Source organism: Gracilinanus agilis, chromosome 5 (assembly GCF_016433145.1).
Source record: "Gracilinanus agilis isolate LMUSP501 chromosome 5, AgileGrace, whole genome shotgun sequence".
Lineage (NCBI taxonomy): Eukaryota > Metazoa > Chordata > Mammalia > Didelphimorphia > Didelphidae > Gracilinanus > Gracilinanus agilis.
Window position 1 is genome coordinate 60,699,267 of NC_058134.1, and position 27,163 is coordinate 60,726,429.

General features: G+C 35.0%; 1 protein-coding gene across 3 annotated transcripts in view; it reads left to right on the forward strand.

The window, feature by feature from the left end:
• Positions 1 to 27,163, forward strand: part of PLXDC2 (plexin domain containing 2) — a 490,294-nt gene that overhangs the window by 176,316 nt on the left and 286,815 nt on the right. For all 3 annotated transcript variants that reach the window (XM_044678167.1, XM_044678168.1, XM_044678169.1), the window contains exon 3: positions 6,318 to 6,529. In XM_044678167.1, the coding sequence (XP_044534102.1) occupies positions 6,318 to 6,529 (212 nt within the window). The remainder of the gene's footprint in view (positions 1 to 6,317; positions 6,530 to 27,163) is intronic.

Genomic DNA, 27,163 nt, shown 5'->3' on the forward strand with positions numbered 1-27,163 from the left:
TTCATTTTAGTTAGATTTTCATATTTATTGACATGAAATAAGGAAAAATTACTCCTAATAATTTCTTTAATTACATCTCATTGATTGAATATTAACCTTTTCATTTTTGATACTAGTAATTTGCTTTTCTTTTGTCAAGTTAACCAATGATTTTTTGAAAAAATTATTTTTGCTTTAAACTTTATTGATATCTCTTGATTTTCAGAATTTTCATTTTGGTAGATTTTTTAAACTTCATTTTTTTCCTTCTTAGGGTTTTATTTTTAGATGATTACCTAATTAATTAATTTGAATGTCTTACTCTGGCCTTTTGTTTGCTCTGCAACTCTAGAATTCAACTTTGGGTGTTATTTTAAAGTTTTTTTGGAGAAGCATTTGAAGAGAGTTCAACTGAGTGCTTTCTCTACTCTGCCATTACCTCTGAAAATCCACAAATATTTTTAAAGAAAAAATTAATAAAACCAATAAATTTATTTAAAACATAATATATGATACTGATTACAGTGTTCTACAATAGTAGGCTCCTAATGTCTATAAAAGATTTAGAAGAAGTTTCAAACTGGCATTAGATTTTTTTTTTATGAATTTGAATCTAGATATTAACTTTAATTGTGCAACCTTGGCCAAGAGATCACTTGATCTCATCTGAAAAATAATGATAAGGAATATTTGCACTACCAAACATGCAAAATTGTTGTGAGGAAAATGCTTTGCTTATATGGAGTATTATGCAAATTTTATGTTTTAGTTTTCTCACCTGGCTTCTAATTCTAAGCACATTGCATATGAGTAAATGAATTATTGCTGTTTTCAGCATGAATGTTGAATACCCCAATAAAGATTTTTAAGATAGCAAATTAGAAGACTATAAACTTCTTGAATACAGACCACTTTGCATCTGTGTCATATATTCTAGATTTTCTTTCACTGTCATCTGTTATTTCTCACAGAAAATGCAGTTATCCAGAAGGACATGTACAGACAGTGTTCTAGATAGAAGATATTTAGTGGATTATTTTTTGTTGTATAATTTATGTTAAATGTCAATTTATCTATAATTTAGGCAAAGGGCTAATGTTTTTATCTTACATATAAATTCTATAAAGGGAAGAGAGGCTCTTTCATCATCTAATTGGTTGAGCATTAATTGCCAAAATTTGACATTAAATCTATCCATATAAATTTATTTAATATCTACAACAGCTCAGAAGTTTTCTCCTTCTTCAAGTAATATAGTTAAATCATTAAATACATGCCAGAAAAGTCAAGTAACTTTTCTTAACTATCAGGCAGAAGGAAATCGGGTTTTAGTAGAAAGAATTAGACTGGGTGGCAGGCTAATTGATTTCAAGTCCAGTTTCTAGATCTGGATAGCTTGGTAACTACAGACTTTTAAAAATCTTTGCCTCTGCTTTCTCCTATAATATGAGAGAGTTTGTCAAAATGATTTTTTGGATCTGGATTCTGACAAAGGAAGGACTTGAATGTTCAGATTTCAACATCTCTAAACTTCTTGTCATGTTTATTCCTTCTGAAAAGCTGGACCTAGGAGTAAGAAGACTAAGTTTTTACTTTTATTTTTTCAAATTACAGCCTTAAGATTCTCATTCTATTCAGAGATCATATTTCTGAGTCTGAAACTTTTCTCTCCATTCCTTGCTAAAAGAATACTGGAGACAAGCCAAACATACCTCAAGGAATTAAGATGAACTCGCTCCATTCAGATACTAGCTGTGTGACCCTGGATGTATTTCACAACCTGTGTGACTTAGTTTTCTCATCTGTATATTAGGTTAAATAATACTAATTACAAGATATGAGACTCAGATGAAACACCATATATATAATGCTGTGGTAATTTCAAATCACTATCAAGATCACCTCTATGTCATGTATAGATATGTTCACTTGTTTCAGTGGTGACTGACCCACCATGACTCCATTTGGGGGTTTTCTTTGAAAAGATACTGAAATGATTTGCCATTTCATTTTCAAGATAATTTTAAATATGAGGAAACTGAGGCAAGTAGAGTTAAGTGACTTGCTCAGAGTCCAGACAGTTAGTAAGTATCTGAGGTGGTATTAGAACTGTGGAAAATGAGTCTTCTGGAATATAGGCACAGTACTCCCATTTTCCCACCTACATACCTATATTATGGGTACAGGCTGTTTCTATCTATCTATCTATCTATCTATCTATCTATCTATCTATCTATCTATCTATAATATTTTAAATTTAATTTATATTATATATAATGTGTATATTCTATGAACTCTTTTATAATTATATCATTTTATCCATAAAACAACCTTGTGAAGTTACTATCATTATTATGTGTATTCTACATGTATCTAGAGGTTAAGTGATAGACTCAAGGTCACACAACTAGTAATTGTCTGAGACTGAATTTGAATGCAGATCTTCCTTTTTCCAGATCTAGCACTTGCATGTGAAGTGTTTTACGAACTTTAAAATACTTCACAAATGTCATATTATTATTATTATTATTATATTATCATGCCAATGATCAGTGCCCCTAAGTCACATCATACTTAGTTGAATGTTTGGTCTAAAGCAGTGGTTCCCAAACTTTTTTGGCCTACCACCCCCTTTCCAGAAAAAAATATTACTTAGCCCCCTGGAAATTATTTTTTTTTAATTTTAATAGCCATTAATAGGAAAGATAAATGTACCTGTGGCCATCACTGCCTCCCTGGATCACTGCAGCACCCACTAGGGGGCGGTGGCGCCCACTTTGTGAATCACTGGTCTAAAGAATCTAGCTCAGATTTTTGAGTAAAATGATTTCCCCAATAGGCTTGCTTTAGGATAGAGATAAGGACAAGACCTGTGATTTCAAAGGCATAGAGACTTTTTGTTATCAATTAAGGTTGTCCTCATCCGCAACTTTTAGTTGCAGACTCCCTTGGAGTACGTTAGTAGCAGATAGAGAGTGTGTCGAAGCCAGGGAGACTTGGATCCCAGACTCCCTTATATCAAGATTACTTCAGTTAAATTCTCTGATTAATCTTATCTTTCTCAACCCAATGCATTTCTTCATTTCCAACCAAGTCTATTGCCATAATTAATAAAAGGTGCCACAGGACTCCTTTAGTTCATATGTTTTGCTAGAGCCCTTGAGCTAAAGAATTTTCTCCATCATTTTTTTTGCTTTGCTGCCTATTTTTTTTAATTTTATTTTTTAGTATTTTTCCAAGGTGACATGATTCATGTTCTTTCCTTCCCCTCTTCCCTGCCTCCTGAAGAAATGTATTTAAAAACACATTAGCTGTTTCTCCAGTCTGTTATCAAATAAAGAAATAGATGGGTTCTCCAGTTTTTTGATGTATATGATGACTGATTTGTGTTACATGGGGGAAACATACTGGGTGTGTGATCTCTTACCCATGTCACATTTGTCTGCATTCTCAAAGGCAGCCTCTCATTTTACTTGTAATCATATTCTAAGCTTAGGTAGAAAGACGTCCTTTACAGATTTTCAGCTAACTTGTAGAAAAGGATTATGAGCAGTTCTTTTACTGGTAGAGCTGACTGACAGCTAATTATTTGGTAAAGATGCTTTTGTGAGTAAAGACCCAGAGGATGCACAGTGTGTGGCAATGAAGGATCCCTTCTTTTCTGAGGTGTATGTTGAATATTGTTCTTCATGGTCACTAGTCTCTTAGTGGGGGCTTCTCCCACCTTTGGACAGAGATGTAATTAGGAATTTTTCACCTGGGACAGAAGCCCTTGTGGGTGAGGAGAAAACATTAAAAGAAGCATTAAGAACACTCAGACTATGAGTCCATATTTATGTTATTAGAAAGGGAGTCTTTCTAGCACAGAAGTTGCAGGAGTGGGCAGCAAGGCTTGGGACAAGGTTGTCATGGCAATGTAATCCTAGAGTTGGTGGCCCACGGAATGATTATATCTTAGGACAATGAAGGTTTCTGGATGGCAATGTATGAGAATGGAAATTGCTGTAAAGAAGTTATTTGCCCTCCCCTACCTGAAATTAAAGTACCCTTGGTCAAAGCTCCAGTTATCCCCTGACGGTTACAGCCCTACTCATTGAACTGTTTTGTGGTGCTTTTATTCTTGAAATCTTGATGTTTTCTAAATATAGAAATTTTCCTTTCTCTAATCACATTAAAGTGTGTTAGATGGCCATGACTGTGAGTATTTGTTTCTTTTTTAGTATCCTTTGTAGAGCCTAATGTAGAAAGGACTACTTTTCTGGCACTAAAGGCTTACCTGGCTCAGTAAAGGCATCCTGTTCAATTGCAGACGAACTAACCAGTAACTTTCTGTCTTACCCCAATAACATAGCCTGGGAAATGTAAAAGACTTAGTCAAAATTGCTTTGGCAGTGTGATTTTGTTCTCTCTGCTGTGGTCACTGGAACACCCAGGAGTCAGACCTCCGTGTGGTTTCCTGAGCAATGAGAGAATATTGTCTCTTCAGGCAGAAGGAGGGGCATCATTTGTTCTTTCCTCTCCCAAAAGAGGAAAATGAGAGCCATTAAGCCTATGACCATGACTGAAGGCTTAGACTGATTAATGGGGCTTCAAACCGCAATTCTAATGACATTATAGTATGTATTAAACACATTTTTGATCTCTGACTATGTTTTTGCCTTGGGGGAAAATCACAGCTACAATTAAATCACTCTTCTCTTAGCCCTTTTTGATCCCATAACCTACCAGTTGTAAAGCCTGTCAAATCCTATTTCGGTAGGGTGAAGAGGACATCACTAGGGAGAGGAAGGTTGTCCCTCTCCATGACAAACCATGTTCCCTGACCTATTGAAATGAAAGATTAGGAACCATGACTGAATCTAATTTTCCCTCCTGTAGTACACGATGAACCAGGTCAGCGGGGCTCGTCCCTGCTGATAGCTTTGAAGGACCATTATGATTGATCTTCTTGCCTTTCTATCCATTTCTATAGGTGTCCATTACTGTCATACTTAGTTGCTCTGATTGTACTATTGGACGATAACAATAAAAAGGGGAAACTTGTGCATTTGTAGAAATTCTCAGAAGTGTTTTCACTAACTTGGGCAGGGAACCAACATAGAACTTGGAACTTAGAACTTGCACATTAATGATTTAGAGCAAATATATGAAATTATATAAATATATAAAATATATGAAATTAGTGAATATATAAAATGCATACACACATATAAATATGCACACCTACATATGTACTCAACATACATATGTTGGTGGGTGTATTTCATGTGTGTATATGTGTGTATGTCATATAGACACATACTTTCATCCAAGTGCTTCTTTTAAAAAAATAAAACAAACCTTTTTGCTCATTACAATGCATATGCATCAAAGGTGACATGCAAGTAAATAGGATTAGGATATTTTCCCCCCAAAGAATCAAACATTATCCAGTGAAATTTGTCTGTTTTTATGGGATCTAGTTTATTTTCCTGGAACCAGTAGAGGAGAATGGTTATTCACCAAGCATTCACGGAGGTAGTCAAGAACTACAAAATATCAATTGATAGAAACAAACTGTTTTAGGTACCCTCTGCTCATTGATATATATTCAAGGTTCCTATCTTTTGTACCTTTGAGATCGCTATGTGTGATCCATTGGTAGAGTGCTAGATATAGAAGCAGGAAAACTTGTCTTCAGATTCACTTACTAGCTTTGTGACTTTGGGCATTTATTGGGCTAAATAAAGGCACAATAAAAGCATTTACCATCACTTAATATCTGTTTCCCTCACCGTTTCTTCAAATATAAAAATAGGAATAATAATAGCCCCTACCTTGTTAATGATTTAGTGATTATATATATATGTATATATATAGATATATGTATAAATATATCTATATATATATAATTATGATGATGAAGATCAAATAACATAATGTGACATTGATATTGCACAGTGGAATTCCAGCTGCAAGATAGGGGGTCAAGCCACAGCTCAGAATTCCAGGGGGCCCCCAAGAATTCATTGAAAATTGTTTAGCACAGTACTTGGCATATAGTAAGTGCTATATAAATGCTAGTTATAATTGGTTTTTAATTATAGTTATTTTGTTAACATTATTATTCCACATAGATAACATTGCAGAATAATCCTTGTAAAAATGTTTCATTATTAGAAGACAGGTTTCCATTTTTTATGGCTAGCAAAATGAAAATGTTTCATTTGCGACTTTATATTCCCAGTTTCCAAGCTAATGATGAACACATTTTTATTTTACTCTATTTACTCTAGTTCTTAAAAAAGAGGATTATGAATTCTTTCTTACAGAGAATCACTTTTTTTTTCCCCAAACAGACTTGCTTCACGAGACTGTCAATGGCTTTTCTCATGGAGAAGAGGAGGTAGACATAGACTCACAAGCGTACAGCCACAGGTGGAAAAGAGACTCTGAGCCACTAAAGCCAACTGATACCAACCGAGCAAGCGTGGGTCAAGATTCTTCAGAACCCAGAGGCCTCACTGATCTGCTCCTTGATGATGGACATGACAACACCACACAGATTGAGGTAGAGCTCTATTCTTAGGATATGGAATTCAGTCTATGCCAATCTTAACGAATAGTGATTGATCATCTACTGGCTGTATGTTACCATTGTTCTCTGCTGATTGTGATTAAAAAGTTTAGATATAAAACAGTCTCTACTTCAATGGAACTTCCACAGCATCAATGAAGATGCTCAAATTTTGCAATTCATCCAAAGTACCTGAATTACAGCTCAGGCATTTACAAGGAATGGGTTTGACTTATTTATTTTCAAAAATTATTAGTTCAAACCACTCATTTTACAGTTCAGGAAACTGAGATTGATAGAAGTTAAATGACTTTCTATGCCACTTAACTAATTCAGAGCAGAGGTAAGGCAAGAAACCAAGCTTTCTTTACAATACTCTGCTATCCATTCATTTCATTTTGTAAAGCTTAACTGGCCACTGAAATAGAACAAATAACCAAATCTTCTGCCTCATGAATTTGAAGATTACCTTATTCATTCTTCCTGAGTCCCATCCTGTATGTCTATGGGAAAGGCTTCTATATTTTAGAAAAAATGACAGTCTTCTGTCATATGATCCCTATTATGTCTGTGATAGTTTAGTTTTTGTTTGATGAGGGGTTCTATACCAGGAAGCAAATAAACTGAGTACTGCAAATAACACTGCAACTTTGTTTTTCCCTCATGTTTGTAAAAAAAAAATCTTCTGTTTGGCTTATTCCCCAGAAGACAGAAGAATTGAGAATTCTAAATAAGGATAAGTATTTGGCAATTTTTCCAAAATCCACTTTGCAAATCATTTGGATTTATCAGAGAACTTCAGTGGTCACTGGGTACAGAGATGATGCATCTTTCCCAGTGGCAAGCCTTCATCTCTTCTCACCTAAATATTCACAGCAGTGCCCTCGAATTGAACAGAAGCCAGAATCTGACCTCTTCTTATTCTAGCCAATCCTACCAACAGCTGCCAAAATAATCTACCTCAGATGCCAGTCTATTGGCCTCCCTTATTTGAAAATAATTGACAACCTCCTATTGACTCTAGAATAAAACATTTCTCAGTTTAATAAATTTGCCATATCTTGCCTCTTCTTAATCCTCATCTTTCTGGACTCTCTCTGAAGCATTTGACACTGTCAACTACTCTGTCCTCATGAATATTCTGTCTACTCAGGGTTTTCTTGACCCTGGGGTCTTGTGATTCTCTAGCCCATCTGAATAAGTCTTCTCAATTTCACTCATTATCTGTGTCAAACCTACAGTGTGTGTAGCAAAGATTGTTTTCTCTTTGCCTCTCATGTCTTCTCTCTGTGGTCTCTTTTTAGTGTTGCCACCACTACTCCTTTACACTTGGTTCAATTACAGTTTTTTATTATCCAGCTCTAGTATCTATTTCTTGAGCTCCAGTCCCACTTCATGAAATGACTTTTTAGACAAAAAAAAATTGCTTCCCCTAAGCATTTCAAGTTTATGTATGTCCAAAATAGAACTGTTCATCATGTCTCTGTCTTTCTATGTCTCTGCCTCTTTCTGTCTCTGTATCTGTCTTTTTGTGTCTCTGTTTCTCTCCCTCCCACTCCCCACCTACATTACGGTTTCCTTACTCAAGCTTCACTTCCCTGTCCAATCTATTCTATTCAGAGACACCAAAGAACATTTCTTAAAGTTTAGAACTGACCATGTTGCTCCTGGCTAACTAAATTCCACTGATTATTTATTACTTCCAAGATTAAATATTAGATACCAAGTTGAAAATGTAATGCTCTTCACATTTTAGTACCTTCCTTCCTTTTCATTTTCCTACACATTATACCCTTCTACTCCTCTGTTAGCTGCCATAATGGCTCTATCACCAGGCTCTACACCTTTGCACTACTTATCCCCTATGTTTCATTTGGGACTTTATATTCCCAGTTTCTAAGCTAATGACAAACACGTTTTTATTTTACTCTATTTATTCTAGTTCTTTAAAAAAAATGGAGAAGAGGATTTCTTCTTTATTTCCACTTCTCAGAATCAATAGTTTTCTTCTAGTGCCACCTACATGAAGTTATGACACCCTTCATTCCCTGAGATGCCTAATTTTATGGGATTATTTTACATTGTTCTCTTTCATCAACTGTACCCTCCAGCTATTCTGATGTATCTGAGATTCTATTTCCTTTCTTTCAGCCACTGCCCGAGTTGTTTCAAATGCCTAAAGTGTCCTCCCTCTTCATTGATTTCCCTGAGAATTTCTAGCTTCATTAATGGCTCTGTACATAAGTCACATTCTTTGAGAAACTTTTCCATTAGGGTAGGGATTAGTTTTATTTTTTTCTTTTTACCCCTAATGCTTTAATACATGGTTGTTGAATTGTAAATTTAAAAAAAAAAAGGATGCACTGGGGAGAGAGCCAAGAGCATGTAGGCAGCTCTTCTCCCATCTGCTGTATAGGGCCATATTATATCAAGTAAATAATAAAACTCTACTCTGAACAAATGATTACCAAAAATACAGCTTCTGAAATCTAGGGGGTAAACAGGCAAGCACTTCTCTTCACTCTACACAAGTAGCAGCCTGCTGAGAGTAAAGGAGAAAAATAGAACCCATTATGACTTTGTGTCTTCCATGGTGTAGAATGGGATTGATTCACAGAAATTATTAAATAGTTGATGCCATTGCCCAGGGAAATACTATAATTAGTTAAAACGTAATTTTAACCACTTCTAAATACAGTTATTTTACCATTATGGGATATTTCCCCCTTTTAATGCTGTTGGCAGAGATAAACCATGTAATATTATTAATTTTGAAATGAACAACAACAAAAACAAAACCTATTCACAAACACAAACTTTGTGATTTTTGTTTTTGGCAAGAAGTAAAAAATCTTGTCTCGAGGCAGGACTCTATAAAATCTATTTGTCACCTACTTTTCTCTCATTGTTTCTCTTTGAACATCACCGGCTCTTTTGTTGCACACACTTCTGCCTGATTTGACTTCACAAGAGGAAAGAAATGGACGTGCATTTTGATCACATAAGCTTAATAGAAACAGTGGGTAGCCAGAATCCGATGTGTCCTTTCCTCCAGTCGCTTCCATGACCATGACCAGTGATAAGAATGGGAATTATTTAGTCTAGGAATGTGTGTTACATTCAAACTTATTTATCTTGTTATGAAGTAAAGGCCAGAATAGAATTCAAATGTGTATTCTCCCTGATTCCATAGCCAACTAGACTTCACAAGCCATGTTCATTAAACAACAGCAGCAAGGGGTCAGTGTAATAGATACTCCCAATTTTGGCAGCAACTAATTTTGGCACAAAGAAAGCTGTTGCTTCTCCTTTGGAGCAGCACATCCCTGTGATGCTATACAACTCCAGATAATGGAGGATTTTCAAGTCTGTTATCTATGTAGAAAGTTGTTGCTTTTCAATGGTTTTAGTTGTGCCTAACTCTTTTGTGACCACATTTGGAAGTTTCTTGGAGAGACACTGAAGTGGTTTGCCACTTCCTTCTGCAGTTCATTTGACAGATGAGGAAACTGAGGCAAACAGAGTTAAGTGACTCCCAGAGACTGGGGTCTGATTGAATTCAGGATAATGAGTCATTCTGACTTCAGGTCCAGAGCTATATCCTTTGCCACTCAGCTGCGCCCAAGAAGATGGATTCAGCTAATTAATAGAAAACAGGTGAATTTTTGCCCTCCCTTCTGCCATCAAAGTATTACATTTTTTGTTTCTTTTTCAATTTGAGACTAATTGTATTTTCTGTTGAATAAACAAGAAACTAACAGTTGGCAAATATCACTCTTGACCTGAATGTTGAACAATTTTATGCTACTTCTTGTATTCCATCTGGTTGCATGGAAGTGTGACTACTTAACAAGAAAGGAAAGGGAGCTACTTTCAGAACAGTTACACAAAAAAGAGACATAACAAAAAAGAGAGAGAGAGATCTGTCTGTCAAGACTAGTATGAACTGATGCCGACTGCAATGAGCACAACTAGAGCACAATTTATGCCAAAACAACAACAACAAAAAATTGTCCTTAAAAATCAGAAAAACCAAAGCACATGTCTTTCCAACCCTCCTATTCCTTTGCATTAGAAAGACATGCTTGTTTGTGAATCTTCTTGCTTTTAATAGATTTAGTATTAGCCATCATATTTGAAGATCTGACTACTCTTCAAAGTGATTTTTATATTTACTTGATATTATTTAATGTATATTTAAGCAGTTACAGATCAATTAGGAGTCTCCTGAATTTGTCAAATGGAGATTGTCTTGTGTAGCTACTGGGTAGATGATATTTTGTAACTTTCCTGATTTTTTTCATGAAAAGTGACTTATTTTGACATACTATACTCAAGACTTATCAGTTCATACTTTGAATTTACTAAAAATCCATCATTTAGTTACATATAAATTAATTATACTAAGTAGCTCTTTTCATTAGAAGTTATATAAACATGTAATAATATGAGCTATGGATAATGGTCAGAATAGCCATTTAAGAGAATCAAAGGTCTTTTAAAAGATAAAATAAAAGCTTGAATTTATAGGTTTTTTCTAGCACACAAGTTATTGTGAATGGTACTTTGGTCAACATCATCAAAATGGCTGAATGATCTATATGTTGCTCTCTCTAAGGTTTGCAAAGCTATTCATATATATCATCTCACTTGATTTCCACAAGAACTTTTTGAATTAAATTTTTGCAGGAATTATTCTCTTTTTGAAGATAAATTGAGGCTTGGAAAGATTAGATAACCCACCCCCAACATCCCTCATCCCTGACAGCATCACATAGCTATTCTGAAGTAGGGTTTGAACCTAGGTCTTCCTGACTCCACATTCATTTCTCAAAACTAATTATGGCTTTTAAGCTTCGTTTGCTTCTCTGAATAAAGGGGGCATATCTGTTATCATTTTTTGTGACCCAAGAAGCTTCCCTGTAGTCTACTTGTGATACTAATACTTCTATGTGGGAAAAAAAGTATTAACCATTACCTTTCTTGTGTCTTCACTTATCTCAATTGAACTCCTGGAACCAACTGACTGAAAGCTAGAACTTTCAGAAATTTTCTCATCCATCAAACTTTTGCTTTTCATCTCAAAAACTCTTGATTTTTGACAAACAATTCAGTTAGACAAGTAGAGTACTTTGCATATAGTTGGTGCAAAATTAATCTTTCTTGACTGAGTGAATAAATGAACTGTTAATTGAGATGAATACTAGCCTATTCATCATGGCCTGTCTTCAAACTGCTAGCTTGAATGTCATTTAAGCTCAAAAGATGAACAAAAAAGTTTATCATGAGACAAATTCATTGGATTTAACCATATGAAAAACACTATATGAATACAGAATAATAGTAGCAATTTTATGAAAAATTAGCATAAATTCCTAGAGAACACTTTGATTCTAGCGAGAAATTGTGGCTTGGCTTGAGTGTAGGAAAAAAGCTGATATTCAAAGAATCATAAAAACAAGAATTGGAAGGGACTTTAGAGTTCCTCTAATTCAGGTCCTTTTCTGATGCTTGAATCCTCTTAACAGAAACACGAACAAATGCCAGTATGGAAATACTGCCATAGAGAGTACAGACAAATGATTTTAGAGGCAAAGGACCTGAATTCTTTTCCTTATTACATAGATCATTGTAGGCAAGTCATTTTGCCTATATGGTTCTCAGAAACTCATTTATAGAATAAGAGAATTGGATTAAGTGACCCCTTAAGCTTCCTGTCAACTCTGATAGTCTGAATTTTAACCTTTTTACCTTGCCACTTAGTTTCTCTGTGGCTTCAGGTAGGGGTAACATTTCTTTCTGAATCTCAGTTCTTACTTCTTTAAAATGAAGTTTTTGATCAGATATCCTTAAGGATTCTAAAAGCTGTAAATACCTATGTGAACTGATACAGAGTGAAGGAAGCAGAACCAGGTGAACACTATACACAGAAACAGCAATATTGTAAGATGATCAACTGTGAATGACATCTATTCTCAGCAATACAATGATCTGAATGATTTATGACAAAGAATGCTATCCACCCTGAGAAGGAACTGTTGGAGTCTGAAGGCAGATCAAAGCATAACATTTTTCATTTTAGTTTGTGTTTTTATTTTGAGGTTTTGGTTTTATATGAGTATTTTCTCTCAAGAATGGGCAATATGGGAATATGTTTTGCATGATGAAACATGTATAACACAGATCAAATTGCTTACCATCTCTAGGAAGAGTGGGGAGGAAAGGGAAGGAGAGAGACAATTTGGATCTTAACATTTCTGAAAACTTATGTTGAAAAATGTTATTACATATAATTTGGAAAATTAAATATTCTTTAGAAAAGAAAAAGAAAAAAAGGACTCAATCAGCTCTACTATCATAAGTGATCAGGAACAGTCATAGTAATATTCAAGAGGCACAAACTTTGGGCATCTGTAAGTGAATTAAGAAATGTTGGGAATCAAAAACTTAAGACTTTTGACTTTAACATCAATTTGCCATTTGTATTCAGAATAATTTACTGTCAATTTGGAGATTTAACTAAAAAACTTTACCAGAAACAATGTAGAGAAATCAGGATTTGACAAGCAGTGCGATTTATTTAATTCATTCAAAATCCTTCCCCCATTCTCACTCCCATTCCCACACTCTCAGAGAATACTTGTGAGCACCTATGTGAAATCCCTGCGGTTGGATTCCTAACAACCTGGGCATATCAAAGGAGTTCCTCTAGAGAAAAGCCAAATGGAGTCTGTAATGCATTTGGCCTGGGCTCTAAGCCCAAGATTCTGTTTGCACAAAAGAAAGTAAAGTGCAGATCGAACAATTATCCAGTTAATTTGATCAAAGTCAGTCTCCACAGTGGGTAATTTAAGCCAAATGAAAGGGGGAAAATATCACCTTAGAAGACCTAAATTATGGTGATATCCATTCTCACCTGGAAATTTCCAGTAACCTCAGGCCTCCAGAACAATACTCTGAATGAAAAGTAATTGAACGAAGGTCCCTGAACATAGCTATGACAGACAGTGCCTGCATTTAAGTTCTGTCTCCCAGCTTTCCTCCTTTGCCTTCAGTTCTTAGTCAGTCTGGGTGACAGTTACTTAGTTAACATTCAATTCTTGACAACCTGCTGTGTCTGGCTTCCTAGGCTAGAGAACATTAAAAGCAGCAAACACGTATAGTGGTAGAGTACAGCTGGGCTTTGAGAGGTAGACACAAGGCTAGCAAAGAGACTAAGAACAGAGGGCTTGACACCAAGAAAGCAGACAGAAAACGAGAACATGCTGGGCATCTACTGGGCATCTAAAGTAATAGCAGCAACAAATCAACTTAAATGTCATTTTCTAGTACTGCCTAGAAATGTGGATGATTGTAGGGGAAGCAGTGTGATACAATAAGGGGAGGGCAGAGGGAGAAATTCTGGACGGAGAATCACAAGATCACAAATTTAGAGGTTGGAGAAAACCAAATGACCTCGTAATCTACCTCCTTCATTTTGCAGTTCAGGACATGGAGGACCAACGTCAATTGACTTATCCAAAGTCATATGTGGTAAATATCAAAGTGTAGATGAGTCTGTTTAGGTGTCTGTCTTGATGAAATTAATTAAATAACCATCCAAAATCCAGAATGGTTTGCCATTGACTAAGATATCCTTTCCTTTCAGTCTAATCTCTTTAAAAGAAAAAAAAATAATCGGAAGCCTTGAAGTTGTGCAGATGAACAGGTTGTAATGAGTCTCTATGGTGGGTCTCACTTCTTTCAAAACACATCATATTTGGGGGAAAACTAGGTTGCTCAGTGTATTGAATCATATCAACAGATGGGAGATCCTGGGCTCAAATCTGGCCTCAGACACTTCCTAGCTATGGGATCCTTAATCACTTAACCTCTACTAGCCCTTATCACAGCCTTGAAACCAATACACACTATTGATTCTGAGATGGAAGATTAAAGTTTTTTAAAGGTATATTTCACAACATTCCCTTAATATGTTTATTTCAGAAGTTTGGTTTCCAAATGCTTCAATTAATTGTGAAAGAGAACACAAGTAAGCAAAATTATTTATCTATGCAGGGGTGACAAATAATTTCTAAAGTATTCCTCTTATGAAAAGATAATGTTTTTATTTCTCCTGCTAGTTTGTCCCTGGCTGTGCCTTAGGGTAAGTATGGTCAAGATAGGTTAATGTTCAAATAAAAACAAATTGCTTCATATATTTCCATTAATGAAGAACACAAACAGTACTGGCATGTGTTAGTGGGTTGTTAGGTAACTTATCACTCAGTTATTCATTCAATAGATAGATATTAAACACTTACTCTACCCTTTTACACTGGGCACCAGTTGGAGACCTTTAGAAGTCCTTGTGAGGCCCTTATTCTGGGGAGGTATTTGGAATGTGCCTTGGGGAAGAAATGACTGAGCCAGTGTTCAGAGGGTCAGAATCTTAAATATGGTTTTTCCCTGTTGTACCTGTGGGACTTATGATTCCAGCTACTAATACATTGAATTCTTGGCAGGAACAAAGATTTATCTTTTGCCTTCTCTCATATATTATGCAGGCATTAATAAACAAATTACCATTACCACTGTTTTCATTTTTTCTCCCCAAGATGTTCAATCCACTCTATTCTAGTTCTACTTACAAACCAGTGATTGTGAGTCTGGGACTGCCTGGTCAGCAGTTATTTCCTTGGTCACCAGGCAACATTCTCTCTTTTCCATACAAGTCATCCCTGTCCTTTCCCAGAACCTTGTTGTATTCTGCTCTAATCTTCCATTGTGTTTAGAAAAATTCTCTCATTTAAATCGTGTCATTCGGTTTAGAAATGTGCCCTTTCCCTACCTACTCTGTATATATTTTATGTGTAATTTTCCACTTGTACATTAATTCTCCTCAATAGAATATTCACTCCCTGAAAGCATTGATTATTTGTATTTCTGACTTATGAAAAGGTAGCAAGCGTGGTATAATAGAAAGAAATCTTCCTTGTGTCAGCAAGATCAGGCTTCCATTTCTGCCTTTGACATATGCTAGCTATAGGGACTGTGGAATGTTACTTAATCTCTCAAATTCATAAGCAACTCATTAGGATAATAAGTTGGAGATTTGGCACTTACTGGCATGGAAGGATGGAATTTTCCTACTATTTTGTGTATATGTTTGCATAAATTTTTAATTTTCTATGGACATTTTGCTCCCCCTGATACCAAAAGAATATGTCACTCAAAGAGAGGAACTTCTTTGCTTTCGTCTTTTGTCTCTATCATCTGATAAAATGCCTGGCACATACTGTGCTCTAATAGAGGGCATACTGGCTTCCGACTTAGAAGACATGGGTTCAGAACCCCTTCTGAGGATTACTATATATGAGTGACCTTCATAAGACTTTTATCTCTCAGGGCTTCAGTTTCTTCAGTTGTAAATGAAGGAATTGGATTGTGTTTCCTCGAGATCTCTTCAAGCTCTAGATCTATGATCTATTTGTCTTAGGTCAAATACATGTAAGGCCCCAAGCAACAAGCACTTTTCCAAGATTAAGGATCAAGTTAGATTTCATGAGGTTCTGTGAAGTTAGAATTATAGATGCATCATTGATGCTATCCCCAGTAGAACTGTGATCTCACTGATATGAATGTCTCCTCCTTTAGTAGAGATTACAATTGACTCTTTTTGTCTACATGGGTTATTCATGTTCTACTGATGGTCTTTTGGTATAGTAATATCTTTGTGTTTCCTTCTTTCATATTTTCCAATACTTATATAATTAGTATTTATTTTAATAGATTTTTAAAATAATGAAATATATTTTTCTTTCTCACAACTATCTTATTAGAGGAAATTATCCTCATAATTAATATGAATAATCAAGTAAAATATATTTCTACATTCGGTACATCCAACATTATGACTCATTTTTACCCTGAATCCTTCAGATAGATTACTTTATGATCAGTCCTCCGGAATTGTGTTTGGTTGTTGTGTTGATCAGTGTTCTTTAGTTTTCAAAGGGGTTCAGAATATTGTTGTTATTTAAAAATTGGTCTCCTGGTTCGGCTAATTTCATTTAGCATGACTTCATTTCCTTCTATAATTTTTAACAAAAATATTTTATGAATGCATGGTGCTCATTATAGTGGAAAGAACAAGAGCTCTTGGCCAGGCATCAGAGCATCCAGGTTCAAGTGACTCTGAAGGTCACCTCCTAGGTAACTTAGGCAAATAACAATCTCCTGGGGATTTCAGATTTTGTAAATTAAGGTGGAATTACATCAGAAAGTCATTGGAGTCTCTGCCAGCTCTCAATATGTGATCTTTTGATTTGATATTCTTGATTGTTTAACATTTAGTATAGATTTCTTTGTTGTGGACTAAGTCAGATCCATTCACTGTCTTTACCATTTTTTGTTTCATATTTTCAGACTGAAAGCATTAGGGTCCAAATGGGCTGACTGCATTGTCATTGATCATGAAAATGGTGCTTTAAACAAATGTTGACAAATCTGTTTCAACTTTTGGTTTCCTTCCTGCCAGCTTCATTTATGACTGCTTGAGATATTCTGACTCTACTACATCTCATGCCAAGTTTTCTATGGACTCATTTTCACTTTTGCCTCTAAACTATCCTATGAGATGAAGGAGTCTATAGTCTTCTGACACTCTCTTCTGGATCATTTTCAAATGGGTGTTTATTCAAAACTGGCATTGTCCTGGGCTGCCATTCCCCTCTGTTTGGCAAGGAACTGAAATGTTAGGGGTAAGGTGATTTCTAGTGATTTTTTGGTCTAATCTCTCTGCCTACTTTTTCATATTAGTAAAGTTTTTGAAGGAGTTAGTGAAAACAATACTAATCTCAGCTTGTTTTCTTTCATTATTTGAAAAAGGTTATTGATAGTTTGACCAGGTCATTATGAAGTTCTTACAATTATATATTGTTTTTATTCTTTCTAAACCATCATTGCTTATGCTTTTTGCTCTAACTAGTTGAGATTTTAAGTGCTCATGGCTAACTGATATAACCAGAATGCATGAAACAAAGGGGAAAAAGCTATTCCTTTGCTCAGTAAAGCCCATTTCCATTTCCATTATCCCAGTTATGGATTGCTGATTGGAAAAGACATTGCTAAAAATCAGACTTCCTGCAATCTGTGTCAAGGAAGGTTACTATTTTTACTCAAAATGTGAGCAATTTATGCAATGCCCAATATATGGTCATATTCTAAGCACTGTGAACATCAGTAATAACATTCATAACCAGGAAATGAAATGAAATGAATTTGGAACTCCTTATAACAATGACTCCCAGGCCCCCCTTAAAGAGGCAATTAGAGGAGTTGATGCAATAGTCTTCACTGTGTTCTCAAAGACAGTAAGAATCAACGAGGACAAAAGAATATTTTGTAATTTTCTTGATGAGTTAATTCACAATCAAATATATTCCATCATGAAATTTGCCACAACCATCTGCTATAGAGGTTGATGACTTAGAGGAGTTATTGAAATAACTTATGTCCTCCAAATCAAGGCAATATATGCCTTAATTCTAAGTTACTCCAGTGAAAATGAGGATACACACGAGGAAGGGGAATATATGTTGGAAAACCATTTGGTTTTAAGAAATGGAAGAGACCAATGGCCTATAGGAAAATGTAGGAGGAAACCAAAATACAAAATTCTTTTAAAAAATCTTGTATCAGATAGTGATATTCATTTTCCTATCAGTTTCTCCACTAAACTTTTGCTCTCAATCATTCCTCATTATGGAATAAGGACAAGTGTAATTAAGAGTAGCTATCTTCCTTTATTCTTTTCTTTTGTTATTTTGCCTTCATTTTGTTTTCTTCTGAATCTTCTTTATTCAGTGTCTATAAGTATGTATTACATAATGGTATGAGTTTAAATAATTCTAGCCAAATAATCAGTTCCTTTGCTTTATAGATGAAGTGACAAGGTTAAATTATTTCAGTAAGGTCCAGAAAATCAGGCATAGGAATTGGAATCAGGAAGTTTGAACTGAGTTTGAATCTCACCCTAGATATTTATAAGATTTTTGATCCTGAACTTGGGGTCACTCTTACCTGAAACTCAAATTCCTCATCTGTACACAGGCAATGATAATGGAATCTACTTCACAGCTTTTGTTGTTTTGTAAGGATAAAAGGAGATATTATATAGCCTGGGGCGTGGAGGGGGTCTTTTCTACTTACTTGTAGGTTCTGAAGGTCCTTTAACCTTTCATGGCTGCAAAATGAATAAAGGAAAAAAAAAAAACTCTTTCTCTGATCTAACTAAAACTTTATTTAAAAGGAAGAAAAAACTGGAGCTCTAGCCTCTTGAAATTAATTAAACCCCACTACCTCCAATCTTCTCCGATTCAAAGTCTCATCCTTGGCATGGGATTGGTCCTTATATTGGCCAATCCTGATAGAGACCAATCCTGTGCCCAGAAATAGGGGACGTGGTCCTTCCTAGCATGGGATTGGTCCAATTTAAGACCAATCCCATGCCAGGAAGTGGAGGTATGGTCCCTCCCTCAGCACAGGATTGGTCCATTCAAGACCAATCCCACACCAGGAAATAAGGGAGAGGGACCCCTGGGGCACACTGGGGGATGCAGTTTCCCCAGCCACAATATTTTAAAACCCACATTCCCTGTGATCCTTTGGGAGACCAGTCTCCCCAATGGATCATAACAAACCTAACAGACTAAAGATAAATATATTCTTGCAAGGGGAAAATACAACAACCTGGGGATAATGAAACAAAAGGGAAACAAGAACAAAAGCAATTAGGGGCAAGTCTCCTTTTGCACAACAAAGTACATATAAAACAAATGCATTTTAACAAAACAAATGAATTTAACCCCCAAAAGCTCAATTTAGTATATCCAGTTTGCTCAGGATCTCCTGGAGCAGTGTGGGGTCTCCACGGGCATCTCCATGGCATCTTCTGTAAATAGTTCAGTCTCTGGATTCCAGGAGGCAGCAAATTTCTCACCCTTAAAACTACTAAAAAACAACTCAAACTTTTCATTAAAAAATAATAAAAATAGATTTGGAAAGTATTATTCGTGAAAACTATTATTGTCTAAGGCCAGATAGGGAGTAAATAGGGAAGTCATATTTCCTGGTCATTTTCATTTCAAGGCAGCAGGGATTTGTAAAAAGAACTGATTTGAGGCTCATGGAGCCCTCTATCCTTAAAACTCACTTGCCAAGTGACATTAGGAAATAGTTTTGCCCCTGGGTCACAGTTTCTTCAGCAAAATGAAAGTTGATTCCTTAAGTAGTTTTCCACTTCTACATTTATATGATTCTTTGCTATCGGTACTTAATAATATTTCTAATTATAGTGTAGAAGGATATCAAAATCCTGTTACTGGTCATGATTGCATCCTGCAACATTTTTGCAGCTACATTTTTCAGTATTGCTCACATCTTTCCCACTAATATTGGCAATGAAACAATAGTAGGGAATCTTCCTCAATAGTATATCATTCAAAATTGTTCCTCAACAGACTACAAATTCTATTTCCACTCATGCTATTTTGCTTATTTAGAAGGACTTCATGGTTCTGTGCTCTTGGTTAACCCTATTTATTTCCTTTCAGAAAATCAGCCAGTGGCAGCTTTTAATTTTTTAAAAAATAAAATAGAGCAGAAGTAGTAAATCAGGCAGAAGTTATAGCTGCAATTATTGTTCCTCCTTTAAAAAGATAATGAGAGTGGAAAATAGAGTGTCACATTTCTTACTCAATTAGAGATTATTCTTAGCCTGGCAGATCAGCTCCATATTGAGTGGAAAATGGGGACAGTGTATGAGTGTCCTTCAAAGAGTTCCAAAAAGAATGAGTGGTTTTTCTCCATAGTTCTACATTCATCTTATCTCATTGATTTTTCTGACAACAATGAAAGAGAAACATTATGAGGCATAGATATTACTAACTATCAAAGGTAATGGCAGCATAATTTATTGTCAGATAACAATTGAAATGCATGTTCTCCTTTTTCTCTGCACAAAAGTGAAAACCTACATTTAATAAAAATCTTGTCCTCTTCCTTGCCCAGTGCTTTCAACTTTGTTGTAAAATGATTTTACATTTTGTTTTCTTCCAATTCTTAACTACAAACCCATTCTCAATTCATTAGTATAATCTTTGCTTGTCATTTTATTGTTGAGTGATGATGATTTGCTTCTGATAGAGGGACCTGCTTAATTTTCCAGGGCATAATTTTTTTAATATTTTTACAAAGAACTAATTTCCAAATAAGACATGTATTATTATAAAGAAGCTTAATGAAAAAGTTAAGATTTTAATGCCAATTGTTATTCAAAGTGTAGTAGAATATAGGCTCTTTGAAGGCAGATGCTGATTTTGCTTATGTTTTTTTCTCTAGTGAATAAATTGATCTCTGGAATTGAGTAACAGCTACTTTAAGAAAGAGAAATTAGATGCATGGGAATCTAGACTTTACACATGCTGAATCTATCCATACACACAAATCTCTCTGTCTTTTTATCTTTTTCTCTCTGCCTCTGTCTCTTCGTCTATGTCTCCATCTTCTTCTGTCTCTGTCTCTATCTCTGTTTCTCTCTTCCCACTAAAGGCAAAGATGTTTTCCTTTTTTTTTCTTTTGTTAACATATCTTGTACTTTGTAGGGGGAGAATGTTCCTCTTCGCCTTCGACTTCTGATTTCATTAATACAGATAATTCCTTTTGAGTAAACTCTGCCTCCCATTCCAGAGTACCACCTGTTTTGCAATAATAGTCTATAAGCATTGCCTAACTTGACTTTCCCAGGAAAATATGATACTATACACAAGAACTGCGTCATTAGGCCAGGTCTTTCTGACTCCAAGACCAGCTCTTTATATTCTACCACCTGCTCTTGTTTTACAGTCCACTATTGGCATTTAATAAAAGTATTTCTTTTGGATTGGATTGGTACATCCAGACTTGTAAGCATTTTATTTTGGTTTATTTTAGCCAGGAATTATAAATCACCCTGTTAGTTTAGGAATTGAGAATGTATCTAGGCTTTATACCTATATTCAAATGCTGTTACTTTCAGGCTTGTGCTTGTCAGTAATTTCCACAATCAAGGGTGAATAGTGAAATGATCAAAGCCAAAGAAATATAGCATTCAGGTGAATAACTTAATTTTTTGTTGATTTTTTTAATGGTTGCATATGTAAAGCATGTCAGGATTCATGTTTGATTTCTTTGCTATTCTAATTTTTTATAATAAGTCAACAAGCCCATAGGACAAGAGATAACTTAGTTTTTAGTGATTCAGCTATCTATTGGACATATTCAATGGCAAACTAGTTTAATAATTAATGTAAACTCCTATTACAAGTTGCTTGTGGACTTTGTAAAAACTAGTTCCATATCAATACAAAATAAATTAATTCAGTCTTATTCAATGCCATGATAAGTTAATGATACTGAAAAGGCCAAGTCAAAAGTCACAAAATCCCAGAATCTGAATTGAAGGGGTACAGAGAAGCCAATCATATTCTAAGTGTACCTGAAAAAAAAACACCATGTGAGCATAGGTAGCCTGTATGAAACCATAAAGCATCTAGTCTTTTATATATTAAAAGTCTTTCATAAGAGTCTTTCATATATTAAAAGATAGTTTGTAGCTCCTCTTAAGGTTTCTCTAGCCTAAATATATGCAGTTCCTACCAGTCAATAAATTTTATTATTTGCTTCCTAAGTGAAAGGCACTAGGAGATAAAAAAAGGACCAAAGACTCTACCTGTTCACAAAGAGCTGAGAGAGGCAATTTTTAAGCAGATATTTATGTACAACCTACATACAGGATTAACTGGAAAAATCAATGGAGGGATGGATAAAACTAGAAATGAAGGGAAGCAAGCAAAGCCTTCCAGCTGAGAATGGGATTCAAGATGGGTTGAGTTTCTCGAACTAATACGTATACCTTTGTAGAAAATGACCTACTACTTTGTTATATTGAGTAAGCATGATGATGAAGATATTTTCCTATTTATAAGCATGTGGGGCAGTTTCGGTGTTGATATTTGACTGGTTTAATTATGTAGAAAAGAGAGTTGCACCTACACATAGGACTGTTCTTTAAGAAGAAAGATCTTTTGCCTAACCCCTGTTAATTACTATTCTCCTTACAAAATGAGGGTCTCCTGCCAAGAAGAATGAATGCTTATTTTTATAGTGCTTTGCTTTTGCATTGGTTGGCTACAGGTTTGGCTGATGTACAGCTCTATCAGAAGTTGAAGAAGGAGGCCAAGGATTGCCAGGTCTAAATGGGAGTTTGTGGTGGCATTCACAAAGGAAACAGATTGCCTTAATTTTGTTTTTGTCTAGTTATCCCTGAAAGAAAGCTTTTTATATCACTTTATTTTTTTTTCATTTTCTTGCCTCAGTCAGTCAATGATGCTTGGATGTCTGGAGCAGTCTGGTAACAGCAATAAAAGGATTGAACTTTGCAGCCCTTGGGATTTAGGAACAATTGTTGGAAGCTAGCAGCAACAAGAGCTTTAGAACACTCTTTGCTGTGTGCTATTTCAAGGCTAGGCAGCTAAACAGAAGTAATGCTTTGGATTCCACTGTGCTGAACTGAATGAATGGATTAAAAGTAAATGGAATTATTACTGTGCTAGAGAAAATTCAGTGTGACTTTAAAAATAATTAAACATGTGCATATACATATATATGCATTTATATAGTGTCTAGCTCAAAGGGTAAGAAAACAAAGGGAACACAACATACCATGTTCAGATTTTAAATATTTGGTTGTGACTGAATTATTCTGGATTCAAAGGGCTGAAGCTACTGATGGGCTGAGGGGCATTCAAATGAAACCCAAAAGAACTAAACTTGGTCAATGAAAACAATCCCGCCTCCCCCAAAATAAATACTGTCAAGTTGAGAGAAAGATGATGTTTTATGCCAAAGGAATGAGTTGTTTCTTTTTTTATTGTGTTTTTATTAAACAAGTATTCTTAGTTCATCTCTAATCTTGAAATATTTGATCCTGCAGTGGCATTTTGTTTTTAATCAGGCAACAGTTTAGTTTTATTGTATTTCCCCAGTGATACAAAAACATAGGTTGTTCTGTAATATTTATGACACTTGATTTCCTTTGTGAGTCTCCTGTTTACATTAAAGTATTATTACTGTGCAGTCATAGCAACCCAGAGCAATCTGTAATTTGTTTATACTTGGAAAACCCTTCAAAATGAAGATCACAGCCCATCTATGACTTAGCAGTCATTTCCTTTAGAGTTGCTGCACCAAAACAAGAACAGCAGCAATAATAGTAAAATAATTCCGGTTCAAGATGCCAATAATCCAGTGATAAGCCTTTCAAAGTGTAGCTTAATTTGTCAGTGGAGAAAACCTATGCAATAGTTTAATGCAAAGGAAAGAATACTGGTATAATGGGTGAAAGTGGTCTCATATTCTGTCTTGGTCACTAACTATATGCCTCTCAATAAGACACTTAAATTCTCACAGCCTCAATTTCATCATTTGTAATTTGAATGAATTTTGATGGAGGGAGGGGTCCACTTCAAGCCCAAGATATCTCATATTGAAAGTCTTTCCAACTTGGTGGAAATCTCCTTGATTTGAGTCCTATAGGATAAATAAAAGAAGAGTATGAGGAAGTATTAGTAGAGAACCCTAGTGCAGGAAGAGATCTAAATCTAAGTACTTTTCCCCTAAAAGTATCATATTTACACCAATTAATTTCAATATCAGGAGTCAAACTTCATGTTTTGAAAAGTTATCAGACTTATATCAGTCCTAAAAATCTATGGAAGAATAAATTAAGTAATGTAAAAAAATTAAATCTTTGCTCTTGTGAATAAAAAAATTCTATTAGTGTTTTCAAGAAGTTTACACTTAAATCATTGTAGCATCTTCATCTCTTTTATTACCAGCTAACAAGTTCTCAGTGATGGAAGAAAATTATGGAAAAATTAGCCAAGGGGATTGGGATGCCTCCCTTTATTTGAACATTTCTCTGTTAGTCTCAAAGCAGTGATATAAACATATAAGAAAACAGTGTTTATCAAAAACTCAGCTGGACACAATCAATGCATAAATATTTATCAAAATATGCCAGAACTTAAAAAAAAAAACAACAGAAATTGATGCATTAGGCATTCTTGCACTGATCAAAGAGAAAATAATGAGTTCTGATAATGTTTTCAAAGGGATAGACCTTTTGCCATATAATTATTCTCTGTCTTTCAAGATCCCTCAAATAGGATAATGTTTGTAAAGTGCTTCTGAACTGTAAACTTTGAATGCATATGAGTTATATTTCTCCAACACAAATGGAAAACAAAGGCAAACTCTGCTTCTTTTTACTGGCCTTGCTTGGTAGCTTTCTTTTTCTGTTAATTCAATTCTTTGGATTCTGCTCATTAACTAAGAATTTCTCATTTCAAAGAATGATCAAGTGATTTAAACAATTAATTGGTTGATAAAGAGCTTGACTGAAAAATAAAATAACTCTCCGGCATATTATCAGAGATGAAATTAAATAACAAAAATATTAGCCTTTTCCCTTTTAAAGAGATGGATGCCCTGCTATATCCAAAAAAAGATTAGACACGATTTGGGCATGTGTTTTTATCTTGAAGCAGTTTTGTTATAAATCAAAAGTGGACATTTGTTCAAAGAATTTTTATTCAATTTTAATATGTATATAACGTTACTATATATATATATATATATATACACACACACATTAAGATCCCTTCCTGCACTAGGGTTCTCTACTAATACTTTCTCATACTCTTCTTTTATTTTTGCTATAGCACTCAAACCATGGAGATTTCCACCAAGTTGGAAAGACATTCATTCACTATGAGCCTGGATAAGGGTCAGAATTACAGATATCTTGGGCTTGAATATATATATATATATATTTGCATATATAATTATTATATAATATATATTATAAGCCTGGGATATCATATATTTTCTACAAATCAAACTCCTTTCAAATAAATGAGGCAATTGCAAAATACCCTATTTCCCTCAGCAGTATAAGGAAAGTCTTAATTTTGTTTCAGTGGGTGCTGATTTTTCAGATGATAGTCACCAATGAATGCAAATTAAAACAGATGACTATTCTTTCCACTATTGATTTTCTTCTACAGTTTAATTATAAAGGATAACCTAGCAGTAAATGAATTAAAGGAATAATGTCTATCTCTAAAAGAGTGTCTAAAAACAAGGCAAAATTTGACACCATGGCTTCAGAATCTGGGTCAGATATTAATTTTCACACTTGTGTTCCCATTTTAGTCCATCAGAGTTTTCCACCAGTGATCTCATGTCTGCCTCCGACCTAGCATACTCATATATCATGCCTCTCCATTGTGTTGCTTTTGCAGAATGAGAAACTAAACAAAGACGTGGTATATTTTGGGTGAAAATGTTTTTATATATTGTCAATATCATGTAATTCATTACAGAAGTGTGATTTTTGGTATACACTTATGACTTCATGGATGGAGGGGGTCTCCTCATCTACCAATAATATATTTTCTCCAACATAAATTCTTAAGAGTTGCCATATGCTGAGAGTATCAATGATACGTATTTATTACAATCAGAATATTAAAATTAAGTCTTTATTACTTTTAGGCCCATTACACAACTATACCATGGTGTTTTAAAAAATACTAATAGTAATTCAAAATTTCATAGCACTGTATAGTTACAAAATATTTTACATATATTATATCATTTCTTCTGAGGGCTTTTGACTGCTTGGCATTCTTATCTGGTGGGTTTTAGAACTGCTAAACAGAACTGGTAAACTCTGTGTGTATGTGGGTGGGTGTGAGAGAGGGAGTGTGTAAGTAATTATTTGAATAAAATTGGATTCTTTGGTAATTCTATATATTTGATTTTGTGTATTTATAAATATAAATCTGAAAAAGACTTCGGAATACAAGTCTGACAAAGTGGTCCATGATGCAAGATAAGTTAAAAATCCTGCTCTGCCAGTTTTTGGTTTGTCCCTTAAGGGAATGGCTCAGAGTGTGCCTAAGGATGGAGATTCTACTTACCTTGGACATAGTTTTCCCAAAAAACCTCTTCTTTTTGATGTAATCATGTAGCAATACATTCACATGAGAATCCTTAGACATTTTAATGTCCTTCCTAAGGGGAACAGGGTCAGGAGAGGATAAAGAAACACATAGGAAGAAGAGTACATGAGAAGTGTTTGTAGCATAAAACCTTCTCTAGAATGAGGGTATTCGATCTGGAAGTTCCTTAGAAATCATTGCTCCAACTTCCTCATTTTGCCAATGAGAAAACTGAGTTCCCAATGAGGACAGATTTCATTGAACAAAAAAAGATTTGATCAAAATGACCATAAGTTTCAGGGTGCCCTCTTTGGAGGAAAAAAATAAGTTATAGCTGAAGCAGGATTATCAGGCATAGATTTATTTTTAAGAGATGCTCTGGCTTCCTTTTCTGAATGATATTTTCAACTATCTTGCCTCCACTGCTTGATATCTTTCCCTCACCCTTTCTGTCTCCCTTTATATCCCAAATAAACTACATTTTTGCCAAATGATAGACTTTGAAGCTGTTTAAACTCAGAGCCAGGATTTTAAAAAACAG